General features: G+C 38.0%; 5 protein-coding genes across 6 annotated transcripts; 3 read left to right on the top strand and 2 right to left on the bottom strand.

Annotated features, from left to right (window-relative positions):
- The first annotated feature begins 1,007 nt into the window (after positions 1–1,007).
- On the top strand, positions 1,008–2,330 carry LOC130698541 (HAUS augmin-like complex subunit 4). The gene is made up of 3 exons (XM_057521212.2): positions 1,008–1,348; positions 1,409–1,637; positions 1,694–2,330. Exons 1-3 carry the CDS (start codon positions 1,109–1,111, stop codon positions 2,221–2,223), a joined length of 999 nt encoding a protein of 332 aa, XP_057377195.1. The 5' UTR covers positions 1,008–1,108; the 3' UTR covers positions 2,224–2,330.
- An 18-nt stretch (positions 2,331–2,348) lies between these two features.
- On the bottom strand, positions 2,349–8,126 carry LOC130698573 (cleavage and polyadenylation specificity factor subunit 1-like). The gene is made up of 17 exons (XM_057521253.2): positions 7,615–8,126; positions 7,035–7,556; positions 6,640–6,971; positions 6,445–6,579; positions 6,247–6,384; positions 6,063–6,182; positions 5,697–6,002; positions 5,514–5,641; positions 5,351–5,455; positions 4,738–5,133; positions 4,551–4,644; positions 4,336–4,488; positions 4,103–4,269; positions 3,939–4,047; positions 3,439–3,750; positions 2,993–3,369; positions 2,349–2,778 (listed from the first exon to the last, which is right to left on the bottom strand). Exons 1-17 carry the CDS (start codon positions 7,985–7,987, stop codon positions 2,388–2,390), a joined length of 4,158 nt encoding a protein of 1,385 aa, XP_057377236.1. The 5' UTR covers positions 7,988–8,126; the 3' UTR covers positions 2,349–2,387.
- A 313-nt stretch (positions 8,127–8,439) lies between these two features.
- LOC130698537 (uncharacterized) lies at positions 8,440–10,494 on the top strand. Of its 2 annotated transcripts, none has more exons than XM_057521208.2 (8): positions 8,440–8,732; positions 8,846–8,913; positions 8,987–9,104; positions 9,172–9,297; positions 9,367–9,536; positions 9,594–9,674; positions 9,740–9,850; positions 9,912–10,494. In XM_057521208.2, exons 1-8 carry the CDS (start codon positions 8,609–8,611, stop codon positions 10,287–10,289), a joined length of 1,176 nt encoding a protein of 391 aa, XP_057377191.1. In that variant the 5' UTR covers positions 8,440–8,608; the 3' UTR covers positions 10,290–10,494. The 2 variants fall into 2 exon arrangements, with proteins under 2 accessions (XP_057377191.1, XP_057377190.1); XM_057521207.2 differs by having other exon boundaries at positions 8,442–8,732; positions 9,166–9,297.
- On the bottom strand, positions 10,445–11,772 carry LOC130698545 (eukaryotic translation initiation factor 2 subunit 2-like). Its single transcript, XM_057521217.2, has 4 exons — positions 11,623–11,772; positions 11,179–11,557; positions 10,902–11,103; positions 10,445–10,835 (listed from the first exon to the last, which is right to left on the bottom strand). The coding sequence occupies exons 1-4, from the start codon at positions 11,638–11,640 to the stop codon at positions 10,517–10,519; spliced, it is 918 nt and encodes a 305-aa protein (XP_057377200.1). The 5' UTR covers positions 11,641–11,772; the 3' UTR covers positions 10,445–10,516.
- A 219-nt stretch (positions 11,773–11,991) lies between these two features.
- On the top strand, positions 11,992–13,832 carry LOC130698527 (cytoplasmic tRNA 2-thiolation protein 2-like). Its single transcript, XM_057521197.2, has 6 exons — positions 11,992–12,164; positions 12,220–12,294; positions 12,348–12,553; positions 12,621–13,009; positions 13,072–13,200; positions 13,257–13,832. The coding sequence occupies exons 1-6, from the start codon at positions 12,100–12,102 to the stop codon at positions 13,788–13,790; spliced, it is 1,398 nt and encodes a 465-aa protein (XP_057377180.1). The 5' UTR covers positions 11,992–12,099; the 3' UTR covers positions 13,791–13,832.
- The last annotated feature ends 90 nt before the right edge of the window (positions 13,833–13,922 follow it).

Raw genomic sequence — 13,922 nt, 5'->3', positions numbered from 1 at the left:
TAAGCTCGACTAAATAAGCCCGACTTTTCTTTTTTTTGCACGAATATTGGGTGTAATTCAAAAACGGCTAACTTGACAAGAAAACGAGTGGATTTTTCTAAATCAACGTTAAATTTTGATTATACTGTTTGATTTTCATCGAATTCCAAGAGATGTCATTTTTGGCCGATTTTGACAAAAGTGAGAAGGCTATACCCTTCTCATTTTTTCATTTTTGGTCAAATTTTAAATTTTGCTTAAAATACATGATTTCGATTCAGATTTGAATGCTTATCACGGAAATCACATTTAGTTTTCAATTGGCCTTATGGTTTTTTAATTATAAGTAAAAAACGAAAAAAATAAGAAAAGTCGGGCTTATTTAGACGGTCTTATTTAGTAGGGCTTATTTAGTCGGGCTTAAAAAATTTTTCTTTAAAAACTGACATTCATCGGAATTGGTTATATATCACAGAATATACTCCAAATTGAATGCTGATTCCGGGAAAACTGCTATTTTTTTCAATAAGTTAATCGTTTTTGAAATACACCGAATATTTGACACAATGCTAGCGCGCCAGTACGCTACAGCGCTAGCACGATGCAACAGAAACCACACACCGTCTTCATTTTCTTTGGTTTTTTTCGTTTATTTAAAAAACTATAACACCAAAGGAAAAATAAACATGATTTCAATGATTGTCATTAAATTCTGAATCGAAATCACGTATTTTTAAGCAAAATTTGAAATTTGACCAAAAATGAAAAAGTGAGAAGGCTATAGCCTTCTCACTTTTGTCAAAATCGGCCAAAAACGACATCTCTTGAAATTCGACAAAAATCACACCGTATAATCAAAATTGAACGCTGATTTCAAATCAGCTATTAGTTTTCTCATTAAACCAGCCGTCTTTATTTGCGACAAGGGAAAACAAAGTGCTGTTAACGCACCAACCTTTTGTCGAAATCGGAAAATTTGGCAACGGTGCTTACGGTTTCATTTCAAAATTTGTTTTGGCAATTGGAAATAGATTTGCTAATGTTTGCATTGTTTCATTAAACGGGTTTGCTGTAAACCTTATCGAAGAAACCAATTTTTTTTTCTAGTGTTGGGTATACAAAGACTCAAATGGCAAGCTCTTTTATAACTCCTTCTCAAGCTGAACGTTACCCCCATTTTGCACAGTTCCTAAAAAATTTGTTTGAGCATAAAATATGCCCCAATAATTTTGCTACAAGGTCTCAAAACGACGAAAGGCGAGAAATTTCTCGGGAGTATCAAAGAACAAAAAAAAGTTATGATGCTGTAAAGCTCATCTATGACAGTGTTTGGGACATCATTGCTAATCCCAGAGTGGAAGATGATAAGGTAAATTTATTGTCAGTTCCAACATTTTCAAGCTAAATAAGTTTTCTATATCTGCAACAGTCTCGTGAAGTTTTGGAAAAATCATTTATATCATCTGAACTACATCAGTCTATGCGAATAATAAAAGAGGAGAAATTGAAGGATGATGACAATTTGCATGTCTTCGGAATTCATTTTAAGCAAGAATCAATAGATGATGATATAACTATATGGGCACAAGAACAGTTAAAAAATGAACTCATTGAAAAAGGAGTCTTGTTGTTAAGTGAACTAGGACAAGATATTCAAGGTAATTAGCTTTAAGTTGTTAATAAGACCTTTGTTTATCACTTTTTCCTTTAAAAGGCAACAACGAAGATTTGATTTTGGCAAAAATTAGCCAGCTTTCATCTCTGATAGGTGCAAGAATGGAAACTTTGGATGATTATAAGAAAATAATGGAAGAAAATGATGTGTTATTGAAAGAGCAGTACGCTAAGTACACTTCAATTCTTCTTGAGAGCTTGCACATCATGGAAAATCTTCTTCGGGAGCACTTGGTTGACGGTGAAAATCGACGGAATATCGCGAAAAGCGAGTCCCTCGAAGTGCAATGTGACGCTCTTTACCTCAAAATAAAATCGTTACACTTAGAAATTCTGTACGAAACGTACACTGAACAAACCGTTCCTGCCCTGAAGAAAATCTCTAAGGAATTAGAAACAAAATCCGAACAAATTGAAAACGAAATCCGAGCTTCACAGTTAAGGTTAAACCGTTACAAATCGGTCGGAGAGGAATTCAATTGCCTCGTCAAGGAGTATGGTAAGCTACGAGAAGCAATCAAACAAAAAAAATGGACACTCGACAAACTAAAAAGTTATTCTGCCAACTAATATGTTAACAAGCTGTTTGGACGAATATTCTAAATGCATCATGATACGCTACTTTTGATTATCTAATTTTTTAAATATTTCAATAAAACAGGATTATTTGCTTCTTTGCTCTTTTTGCTACAAAATTATCGATGAACGATCGTGTATTGAATGCGAGTTCCTATTCAAAAATGTGCCGTGTACCGATCAATTTCAATGAAATCGTCTATTAATTCTTCAACTTTAGTCCCAATTTTTCTTGCTACTTCAATTTGTTCTTCTTGTGGAAGTGTAAGGAAACTGAAGACGAGTTCACCGTCAACAATTGATTTCGTGCTGTTAACCAAGCTCTTATTCTTGCTTTGATAAGCTCGATGGGCCTTAGGATTCAATCCCCCGGCGTGAGTCATGGTTGTATGAAGAACATTGTGAAGCATTTGCAAGCGGCGGTAAGTTTTTTCTGGAATAGGCAGTACATATCCTAATCCACCATCAAGAGTCCCAAATCCAATCATTTGCCGTTTCTCGATAAGAGGAGGGAAGCGCTTTTCGGTCGTAGGATCACTGACTTTGCACCTAAGGTAAGATAGAGAAAGAATAATCCAACTTCTGCAATCAATTGGTTACCTCTCATAAAAAACTACACATTATTGAACTAACTTTTGGAACATCTATCTTTGAACTTCTAATGTCAAATGTTATCTACTTAATGCAAGCTATTGATATGAGATTCCCTAATGAAGAACCACAAAGGACCCTACTACAACACAAAAAAGCGAACTGAACTTACTTGATTCGGAACATCGTTGAGACTACTTGACCCACATGGAAATCTGCTTTGCGGATGAGCCGATGTCCCCCATGACTCTCTCGTGCTTCCGGTTGGTACATGTAAAGAATCAAATTCTGCTCTGCGTCGCTAACCAGGAAGCCAAGTTGTGTGTTATCGATGTAATAGTCGACGGTCATGACTTCCAAGGGCTGATAGTCACGCGCTACAATGCACAGCGTTCGGTATTCTTCCTGGAAACGCAGTACCGAAACGCTTTTATACACATCCGCCGCCAAGATGAAACTTTTGATATTGAGTAACTGGTGAATGTAAATTTCCGTGTCGATGAACGCTATTCCGACCAGATCATCATTTTTGAGTTGCCATAGATAAATCTAGAATTTATGGCGTTAGAAGTTGCATTAAAATTTGTTTAAGTCACGAATTAGTAATTGGCCACCCACTTTTTGTCCGATTGCAGCCACAAGGTAACCGCAAACACTGCTTATGGCAGCAACGGGGCCTTTCTGGTCTTTAGCATAGAGTGTCTTGATCTTGTTCTTGGTTAAGGGCTGTCCGGGCTCTGGAACGACCTCGATCAAATCAAGAATGAAGATTCGACCACGGCTAATGATGTCCTCTCCATAGTTGTAATTTGTGCTAACAGCTAAATAATCTTTCAAACCGGAAGCGTGACCCTCGTATTCTAGACTAACAGTCTTCAGACAGGTAACGTGCTCCCAGTCATCTAAGTCCATACGGGTGTTCGGAACTGCCTAATGAAAAACAATATGATCAATAGTATGTGGTGTGTAGCTTTCCGTTTTCAAAAACGAAGTACACAGTCCGACACTCCAAGGAATGCTTTCGCAAATGAAAATACTAATAAGCAGCAATCTCACAAGGTATGTTAGGGATATCTAGTAAATGTAACTTTTAGTAACAAATATTCGATCATTCTTACTTCCCAAGTTACGGGTGAAATTAGCTGGATGGCAAACTTTTCTACATGTGGGTAGGGGAAGCGATCATCTCTTTCTTCTAAACTTAGTTCTTTATCATCTCCGTTGAACCTTAAGGAATCAGTTTTACAGAAAGGACTTATAAAACACGAAACATTGATTTTACCTATAAATCCTATTTGTCGGTTCAGCCAGGCTTGTAGCTAATATATAAGTTTTTGTTTCAACATGATAAATCAGGTAATGTGGAGTGCAACGAAGTGGCACTTTACGGACGGGCCAAGGCGCGTCATAATTAAACAAAGTTGGTAAAAGACATATCCTTAATTCATCCTACGACGAACCGTTAAAATAAATTGGTTGTGATTATTGTTAACGTACTAAAATAGAAGATCTTACTTTGCGATTCAGGTAGATAAACCCTTGAGAACAATTAACATTGTGGAAACACGCGAAGCACTTTACTGGGCCATCGATACTCATGGGATGTAAACGCAATTCGCCACGTGAAGTCATAAATAACCAGTGCGGATAGGGGCCACCGATAAAAACCTAGAAAACAAAAGCGAAACGTTACTAATGACAAACACAGATTACCTAGAAAAAATCCTTACCCCGGAATAACCGGCAATATTTTGAAAATATTTGAATTGATTAGTTTTCCATGAATAAGGTTCTAACACCACTGATTGCCCACCTTTTCGAACACTATAATGCAAAATAACAAAAAAACATGTACAAGTGAAAAAAATTTAGAGAACATGTTCTCGTCAAGTTATTACTTCCGTTCAGACAACTTACTATGTTTTTGTTTCCCTCAGAAGGAGACTATGATTCAGTTTCCTGAATCGAAGTTTAAGTTCATTTTTTTGTTTGCTTTCGTAAGCTGGTAATGAAGGTATGGCTTCATAAAGCAAAACGCCAAAATCTGAAGTCCTCATTACCAATAATGGTCGCCTATGGAGGTGTCCCAAACCAAAGATACCCATTTCGACAATGTTGCAACGAATTGAGGAAGCGGCAGACATTTCGTCGTACAGGGCATTTACAAGAAGTCGATGGCCTAGATGAACGTGGCCGGCACGAAAGGAATCCAGCACAAATTTTCCATTAAGCGAGAAGATTTCTAATGCCCCATTTTGCCGAATGATGGAAAGCCAGTAGGTGGGTTTTATTTCACGGAAGTAATCAGTTACTCTGTACGAAAAGAAATAAATACGTAAACATACAAAGCTGTAAAATTAGGCAATGCACGATAACCGAAAATGAGAAGGTAAAAATGGTAAAACAAATAAAGTAAATAGTCAATAGCTAAGCACAAATTTTAAAAAATTAATATCTAAATAAAATTGCGTATGTAAATAAACTAGTATAGAATAAAAGGAAGTGAAAACGAAATGTAAAATATTATTACTTCTGTTGAGGAGAAAATTTTGTGTGAGAAGCTTCCTCTACAGGGTGGCTGTTTTGTTCAGCGTTGGTATCGCCGTACAGATAGTCTTCTTCATCATCCATCTCTCTGAATACGATAGATTTTATTAGTTCTCCTCTCATTGAAAGAGACATTAAGGACATACCTTTTGGCGCTTACGGGCTTGTTTTCCGTGTTTAATTTTGTTGATTCCGACCAATCCATTTCCGGTATGGTTGTGCTAAACAAACCACTGATGTCACGGTACAAACACAAACAAACCACTGGAGAATTCTGCATCGAAATGACTGTTTTAGACATGTTCTTTTTCAAATGGCAATACTATTACCTTAGAGGAAATAGGAAAAGCCATTTCCAGTTTAGATCCCTCAACGAATGTGACTAGACTGACTCGACCATTTTGAGCTAGCAAGGCAATGTAGGGATCAGAAACCGATGCCGAACTAATGAGAAAGTCAGAATCCATTTCTAACTCCTGAACAACGGTGGCAGCTGCATCAAGCAGTCGCACGCTTGTAGGGCAAACTTGAACAATGAATCGATTATTCCCTAGATTTGTTGCCAATAAAGTTGGACTAGTCACGTTAAATCCTGACTGGTCCATTTCATTAATTTCTTCTCCGGTTTGTAAAACCTAAGTAAGGGTAGTATTCTCTCGATAAACATAGTATAAGCGTAAGCGAGAAATGTTTACCATCGTAGAATCCGGTCGTGAAAGTAGCAGATAAGTATGCATTAGTGTCTCTTCATTATTACGCGCTGCAAAGACCGTGAACATGTCGCTGACTTCTGGGAGCTCAAAAGTGGTGACCACCTGGAAACAAGTTATTCGTTCAGAATTCAAAAGCACGGACAACGTACAATACAAGGAGATGTACTTGCGGTTTTATTGAACGTTGGAGAACACATATTGCTCCATTCTTCCCATAGCCAGAGGTCGTGACGATTTCAACGTCTGGATCTGGGCTCCTTTTATCGAATTCCGTGCATGTTGATGCAGGTTCTCCCACCGCCATCTAAAATTTCATTGTGGTATGTTACTTAAGAGCTGATTATCCAGCTATATTTATGCCAACCTGTCCACAAGGCCCAATATTGAGGAGGCTGTCACAAACTTCAAATTGATAGCTAATTGCTTTACTATCAGACGACTCGTGGTCTTCACCGTAAAGGTAATTGTCGATTTCCTCCTCATCTAAATGATCTAATTCCTAGTTACCAATTTTTTTTATTTTTAAAATACTGAAATGAAACAAATATTAATCAATTACCTGATCAAAGAGCGAGCTGAATTGTTCCATTTTTGGTTTTTTGGCAGCAAATGAAGTGGGATGCTGGTTGTAATCCTTAGTTTGAAAAGCCAACAGTAAAGAATTGCCGAGCCGAGAGCCGAGAAACAGGTAGCTATCGCAGATACATAGACAAGTAGTCAAGACGCTGGCGGCAGCCTTCTCCAGGTGAAATTTGCGGACAGATCGCATACTATCTGCAAATAACGTCAGCACGTACAATTCGCCCCCTTTCAGTGAAAGGACCACTCGATCGTACTGCAGAAAGGCAGCTCGCGCGCAATCTAGGGTTATCCTTGAGCCTTCTTGCGTTTCTATTCAAATTGACGAAATTAGTTATGACCTCGTAAACTTACTAATAATAGCTACCAACGTACTCAAGGGAAAACTGGTGCAATGGTCTGCAACGCTATTGACAGACACCCCGTACGGTGGGACGCTTTGATTGACATAAATGATAGAATTCACTGCTACAATTAACGCTCCCCCTAATGGTTTAGGGACTGGCAATAACTGAGAACAATCGAATGGAAGACTATTCAGTGACCAGATGATAGGATGGACTCGTTGTTGTGTGTTTAACGACACGGCCACCATATTACAAGTGTCCTGGCGAACGGCTATTCGTCCTGGGAATGTCCCAACAGGCTCATAGAGGATGATTAATGTTGGCTCATAGTAGCCATGTAAGAACTGCACATCAATCACATTATCAACTCTTTCTTCTAGATCTGTAAGCTTGATGATATAAGAAGAGAGAGTGACATTGCTGTCATGGGCAGAATCTTTCCGAAAAGGAAGGATTGCTAGGGTATTCCGGAAAATCAACAAAGCAGCACACCTTCCTTCCGGATCGACTCGGATTTCTGGTATTTTATGGCTGCTTCCAATGCCTTCATCTAAAACGAAGAGTATCAATTTATGAAATCCTCTTAAACTGGCATTACAGATACTTGCCTTCAAAGTTATGAAGTGATAAAGTTTTAAGATTATCAGTAATAGGATCATATTCAATGAGACTAAGTTTGGCATGAGCAAAGCTCATCAATATTGTATCTTGAGATGATCCTGGAAGACTGACGGCTGCAATGGACATGACTTTCCCAAATAGATTGTATGATGCTAAACATTCTAATTTCATTTTAGGAGGTAGACCATCAGAAATTTCCTTTTTCAACATTTTTTCATCTGTATTTGGAATGAGCCGGAATATTCGCAATACGTTAGCACCGGCAATCACCAAGTTTTTTTCTTGACCGCCATAGAAACGGCAATATATTGCATGTTCCACACTTGTCGCAGGATACGTTTGCTTGAACAAAGAAAACATTGTTTTGTACGCGTTTTTTTCCTTTTTGTTTGAAATTTGGTATTTATTCCGATTATTAAATCGTTTTCATTACAACAAATGGAGATTAAAAAAAAAATCCTAACTAATAACTTGACAGACAACAACGACGTTATTTTCGTCCGCTGGAAAAACTACGCGCTATTGACAGATAAGAAACTCCACAACTAACCTCGATTATTAAAGATTTTTTTTTCAGTAGAATCAGCCACTTATGCATCAACATATTGAACATAAAAAAACTGTGAGGAAAAGCAAACTATATCGGATTTATCTAGTGGAATGCTGAAATTTCACGCATATTCAGCTTTACCGTTCTCCAAATAGTGACAACGTCGTAATTTTGCAATTACTAATACGCGCATTGCGGGCGCCAGGCTGTTTTAAATTCAAAATATATGCCCCTAGTTGTCCATAAATGAAATCCACGGTACTGATGCTTCCCCTGTGGTAGCGAGTTTATTTTCCCTTGGGATACGAGCGGCCAACTCAGCTGTTTGAAGGCAAAGAATTCTTTAGTCTTTCGGAGTTTGTGTCGAAACTCACAACATACATTTCGGCTTGTCACAGTAATTACTTGAATTTTTCATCATTATCAATAGTATGGCTAGCCATGGCCGCCATGAAGATCAACGAAGCACTCTGTCATTGATTGCTGCAGGATTCCACGAATTTACTCGTACCTCTGGGGCGTACCTGGCAAAAGTTTCCCTTTTCCACAAACTTAGTAAGTTAATCAAGCAGGTTTTTCTTGCAATTCTCTGTAAAAGTATTTCCCAGTGCACCCAGATTTTTAGTTCCCACGAAAAATAAACTTAACTATCTCTTATATTTATTCAGTTGCTTTGGGTACCTTGGTTTTATCAACTTTAGTTATTGGAGGCTCAAATTTTTTTACAGCAAGAATGGTATTTGTTTAATTCTTTTGTTTTGTAGGCAAATTTATAAAGAAATATTCTTTACTTTTGTATATGTCTTAAGGTCACAAATCGAGAAGAAGGATTTTTCCAAAAATTAAGAAAATTTAAGGTGGTTAGAATATCCTTGAATGCAGTTGACCGCCTACTTCATGTGATGGAAAGCTTAGTTGTTCCTAATAGTAAGTTACAGTCATTGAAATTAGGAATAGAATATTGCTTATGTTAATTTCCATTTTAAAGATCCAGTAAAATCTAAGCAATCTCCCAAGGCTAATAGTCATTTGGTGTCGGCATCATCAAATTCTATAGGCACTGAAATAAATGGACTTCCTAAGTTATTGAATCTCCGTCACATATCAATTTCTTCAAGTGGTAATTGTTTCTCATTAGAAAACAAGCTACTCAAGTATTTTGTAATGAACCTTTTGGTATGTAAACTAGGTACTCCCTGTAATAAAGAAAGATCATCTGATGCAGAAGATTGGACACCATTTTCGTCAGTATCTACCACCGTCGATGAAAGTTTGTTCGATCCCAGTTGTGTATCCTTGATGGAAGATCTATCTCAAAGCACAATTTCAACGCCGATTCGGGATTTGCGCCAACAAATGGTAAGCATTCTCTTCGGGAAAAAAAAAACAAAGCTGTTGAAATAATGTCCTTCCTAGGCTTCTAAAATTCGGACGTGGCGCTTGGCTATACAAGATTTGGAAGGGGCAGAAGAATTTCGCTCTTGGTCTCCTGAATCTGTTAGTAACAATATTTCAGAAATATCATTAAAATGTCTATTAAGATTTTCTCATTGACTGCGAAGCCTCACGGTATATCAAAGAACAGTTTGTTCGTCCGCTTATGGAAATCGCTATCGCAGTTGATATCGGTACGGCAAACTGGATCATCTCGTGACATTGAACCTGGATCAGGCGTAAGTCTATCAATTTTATACATAAACTGCATCCATTACACACTCTTCTTTAATATTATAGCGCAAACGAAAGCGAATGGATGCTGACGATGACGACTTGGCGCTATACATACCGCTTTACAAAGGTCAATCGAAATTGAACGGAAGTGGATTGCTGAGCTCCGAGACCAATGAACAACCTGCTCCGCCTGGCATCCGCGGTCTCTCAGTGGTACCGATCATTGGAAATTGGTTTTCCTCTGTTCAATCGGAAGATACTGAACGCGTCGAGGATACGCAACTTGACCATATTTCTTTGATACAGCGTGACTGCTTTTCTTCTTCGAAGGAAAAAAGGGAGGTGACAAACGACCACAAACCTTACGAAATAACCAGTTCCGAAACAATTGGCGAAGATATTCCTGCAGAACAAAATTATGTGTCTGTCGAGCACCTTTAAGCAATGTAAAAGGATTGATTAGTGGAGCAAATATTCAACGAGAACAAAATTGAAATTTCATATTTACCTAAACTTGCATTCTCTTGAAAATGAAATTTGTGTTGTCTAATATTTATTATTACGCCATTAATTATTAAATAGAAAGAAGTAAAATATAAACGAAAGAAATTTATTTCTCTCGTTATGACAAAACACAGCACATATTTTTCTTTTCAAAACGAACCAATTTACGCTGTTTTGGCTCGAATGGCCGCACGCTTTCCGGTCACGGCCTGGAAACCAGATTTGATGGAGGCCACAGAACACCTTGAGCCGCATGTTTCACACTGAAGAAAAAAGAGGCGAGTATCCTTCTGTAGAATGGTATCAGGGGAACGGCACGTATGACAAGTGACGTATTCTTTTACGTAGCGACGTAATACATTTTCCATCTGTTTTTGCTGAAATCGCCCTTTGATGATGAGTTGATTGTTTCCATCAACAGATCCACTGGTACCAAGCTCAGCCAGGAGAAAGGCTAATACGTGTTTCGGTTGCCTATGTAACCTGCCAAATCAATGTTATATTACAATAAAAACTACTCAAAATAATAAGTTTTAAGAAGGAACGTACATTTTGCAGATTTCGGAGAAATTTGCAAAAGATGTTTTCTTAGTTCCAATTCGGACAACCTGAGGAGGCCTCATTGTAAACTTTTTCTTTTCTCCTGCTACCATTTCTGGATTCTTTTCTCTCATAATGTTGAAAACTCTATTAAGCAATTCATCGTATGTGTAGTCTCCATCATTGGTCCATGCAACACCAGTGCTTTCCTCTGCAGAAAATTTATGGTTAACAATGGTTTAGAAAACAAAATTATGGTTTCTTTTGCTAGACAGTGTATTCTCACCTTTTTCATCTTTTTCTTCTTCTACAGCACCAGTGATTTTCTTCTTTTTCTTTTTCTTTAAACTTTTTGAAAAATCAAGGTCTAAATCTTCTTGGTCTTCAACTGCTTCTCCATCTTGACCTTCTACTTCAGGTGAGGCTACTTCAAGGTCCTCAATTGGGAAAGCCTTCTTTTTTGACTTTTTCTTCTTCTTGCCAAAACTATCCAGATCTAGGTCATCTATATCTTTAACTTCTTCTTCTTCTGGGTTCTCATTCTCTTTCCCTACTTCCACTTCGGTAGGTTCATTACCAGCTGTTCCGCCGGCTAGAGCTGCATCAAAATCAAACGGGGTCTTCTTTGCCTTTTTCTTCTTCTTCTTCAAAGATGGATCAAAGATCTTGACAAAATGATAAGTCAGTTAAGATAATTTGAAACACAAACATTGATAACTAAAAGACTTACTGCTTCTTCTTCAGCCATGGTTGGAAAAATATTAAGCCTGCAACACTAGCAATTAACCAAAAATATTACGTTACAAACGTGTCTAGCCGGGATACACCAGCTGATGCAATGGGAGACGGGATGCTATTTAGCTACGGCTTGGGAGTTGCCAGTATTTCATAGAAGGTTAATGCAATAAAATCCTTTTTGTTTTATTAATTAAGAGAAATTGTAAGTTATTATTTTTTTTAGATTTCAATTGGCCATAAATTTAACATTTTTTGTTTCGAGTGCTTACGCAGAAAAAGCTTTGGCAAAAACAATATTTGCCATAAAGCAGACGATGAAATCTGTGGACGGTTCGGGTTTCGGTGTATTGGTATTTGATAAGTTATTTTTCACGGCATGTGCAGTGTCCTACTTTTTGGCACGATTTGGTATATTCCTCTGCCTCATTTTTGAATTGTTTGACGCTAACACAAGTGGAAAAAGTTCAATATGTGTTCCATCAACGAAGAAAATTTACCCACCGATACCATGGTTGCAACTCCAAAATTACTTTTGTAAGGTGACTATAAGTGCTATAAAGAAAATTAATTTTTAACCCGTTTTTACTAGTAAGGATGCTTTGTGCCGCAAATGTCGTATTTTAAAGGCCCAGGTTCTTCTTCGTAAAACAGACCCATATTGCCGGTAAGGTAAATTTGTCTTAGTTTAGCATTTTAATATTGGTGTTTCCACTTCAGGGACTGCTTCATGAAATATGCTGTCCATAAATTCCGTTCAACCATTGGAAAAGCTCGTATACTCCAGCACAACGACCAGGTTTTGTTAGCATATTCTGGTGGGTTGTCTAGTGGGTCTATGGTACACCTTATCAAGCAAGGTTTAGAACCATCAGATTCCAACAAAATGAAATTGGTTATCAAACCCAGTTTGTTGTACATAGATGGTAAACAAACTGAAAGAATCTTAATTAGAGAATTATGAATAATTCCTGAATTGTGTATGTTTTTCAGAAGGTGGAATTTTAAATCTTTCTAAGGAAGAAAGAAAGGCAAGTATAGATTTTGTCCTTGAATACGCTAAAAGAAACTGCCTGGACGTTTACATTTGTAGCCTGGAATACAGCTTGGCGACGGACGTCAGTGATGTGAAGCTACAGATGAATTCTTACGAAGTTGAACCTTCGGTTTACGCAAACCAATTTGAAAAACTTTTTAGTTCCGTAAAAAGCCTTACGGCAAAGGAAGATTTGCTTCTACGTTTGAAACAGCGTCTGATTACGCTTATTGCTACGCATTTAAATTACTCTAAAGTATTTTTGGGTCCCAATGCTACTAGATTGGCTGGTCAGCTATTATCCGCTGTCGGTCAAGGAAGAGGGGCACAAATTGCTCAAGAAATTGTAAGTAGCTGCCGGTTTTCTATATACTTTCTTTACCCCAAATTAATTTCAACTTGTCCCAGGGATTTGCCGATACACGCACAGGTGTAGTTTTCCTGCGACCCATGCGCGAGTTTGTCGATAAAGAAGTTGCCTATTTAGCAAACTTTTTGGAGATTGATTCTCTGTGTTTACCAACATTGTCATCAAAGGTAATTTGTTGCCAATCATTCAGTAACACGGCTGTAAACCGAGGTTCATTATCTAGTTAGGTCCGACAGCCAGTATTGGGCGATTAACCGAAGAGTTTGTAGTTACATTACAAGCAAATTTTCCTGCTACGATATCAACTTTGTTTCGTACCAGCGACAAACTCAAATCAAACGTCGTGGTCGACAAGAGTTCTTCCGAGTTTAAAGACGACTCCCGTTGTTTGTTATGCCTCTCAGCTATTGAAGAGTCAACTCTCTGTAGTGCATCCACCGCTCGAAGCATTTCGCAGACTATTTCGCGAAGTGGACCAAGTGGTTTAAAAGATCTTGAAGCTGAGCCACGTAGCACCAACGCTCAACTGCAGTTAACATCTTGTAATGCTAACTGCAGTAATCCAGGAAAAAAATGCTGCAAAACAATGGATGCCGGAACAATGGAAGATTGGAGTGTCGTTCTTTGTTATGGATGTAGAGTCACAATGGAAGATGTAAAAACGCCTCAACTTGTGCCGATAAACCTTCAAGAAGAGCTTCGACTGCGATCCCGTCGCCAAATGATGAGGCAATCAGTAGAGCAGTTTTTGTTGTAGTTATCAACAACATGGTTTTAATACATTTGCCGTTCTGCTGTACTTTATTTCTCGTGCCATTCCTGTAGATGCTTAACGTGAAAATTAATAGAACATCGGGAAAAATTGGTTCTACAAGCAATTCCCCCAAGA

This window comes from Daphnia carinata, chromosome 3 (genome assembly GCF_022539665.2).
Source record: "Daphnia carinata strain CSIRO-1 chromosome 3, CSIRO_AGI_Dcar_HiC_V3, whole genome shotgun sequence".
NCBI lineage: Eukaryota > Metazoa > Arthropoda > Branchiopoda > Diplostraca > Daphniidae > Daphnia > Daphnia carinata.
This window is presented reverse-complemented; position numbering and strand designations above follow the sequence as displayed.

Bases quoted from the DNA above. Each gene is read 5' to 3' on its own strand.
- LOC130698541 (XM_057521212.2), top strand. From the start codon at position 1,109: ATGGCAAGCTCTTTTATAACTCCTTCTCAAGCTGAACGTTACCCCCAT. The intron at 1,349-1,408 runs GTAAATTTATTG...TATCTGCAACAG, and splicing joins CCAGAGTGGAAGATGATAAG to TCTCGTGAAGTTTTGGAAAA. The intron at 1,638-1,693 runs GTAATTAGCTTT...TTCCTTTAAAAG, and splicing joins ACTAGGACAAGATATTCAAG to GCAACAACGAAGATTTGATT.
- LOC130698545 (XM_057521217.2), bottom strand. The intron at 11,104-11,178 runs GTGAGAATACAC...AATTTTCTGCAG, and splicing joins AGAAGAAAAAGATGAAAAAG to AGGAAAGCACTGGTGTTGCA. The intron at 10,836-10,901 runs GTACGTTCCTTC...TTGATTTGGCAG, and splicing joins TTCTCCGAAATCTGCAAAAT to GTTACATAGGCAACCGAAAC.
- LOC130698573 (XM_057521253.2), bottom strand. From the start codon at position 7,987: ATGTTTTCTTTGTTCAAGCAAACGTATCCTGCGACAAGTGTGGAACAT. The intron at 6,385-6,444 runs GTTGGCATAAAT...ATGAAATTTTAG, and splicing joins ATATTGGGCCTTGTGGACAG to ATGGCGGTGGGAGAACCTGC. The intron at 4,645-4,737 runs GTAAGTTGTCTG...TTTGCATTATAG, and splicing joins CTGAGGGAAACAAAAACATA to TGTTCGAAAAGGTGGGCAAT.
- LOC130698527 (XM_057521197.2), top strand. From the start codon at position 12,100: ATGTGTTCCATCAACGAAGAAAATTTACCCACCGATACCATGGTTGCA. The intron at 12,165-12,219 runs GTAAGGTGACTA...CGTTTTTACTAG, and splicing joins GCAACTCCAAAATTACTTTT to TAAGGATGCTTTGTGCCGCA. The intron at 13,201-13,256 runs GTAATTTGTTGC...TTCATTATCTAG, and splicing joins TACCAACATTGTCATCAAAG to TTAGGTCCGACAGCCAGTAT.
- LOC130698537 (XM_057521207.2), top strand. From the start codon at position 8,609: ATGGCTAGCCATGGCCGCCATGAAGATCAACGAAGCACTCTGTCATTG. The intron at 8,733-8,845 runs GTAAGTTAATCA...ATATTTATTCAG, and splicing joins TTCCCTTTTCCACAAACTTA to TTGCTTTGGGTACCTTGGTT. The intron at 9,105-9,165 runs GTAAGTTACAGT...TCCATTTTAAAG, and splicing joins AAGCTTAGTTGTTCCTAATA to ATCCAGTAAAATCTAAGCAA.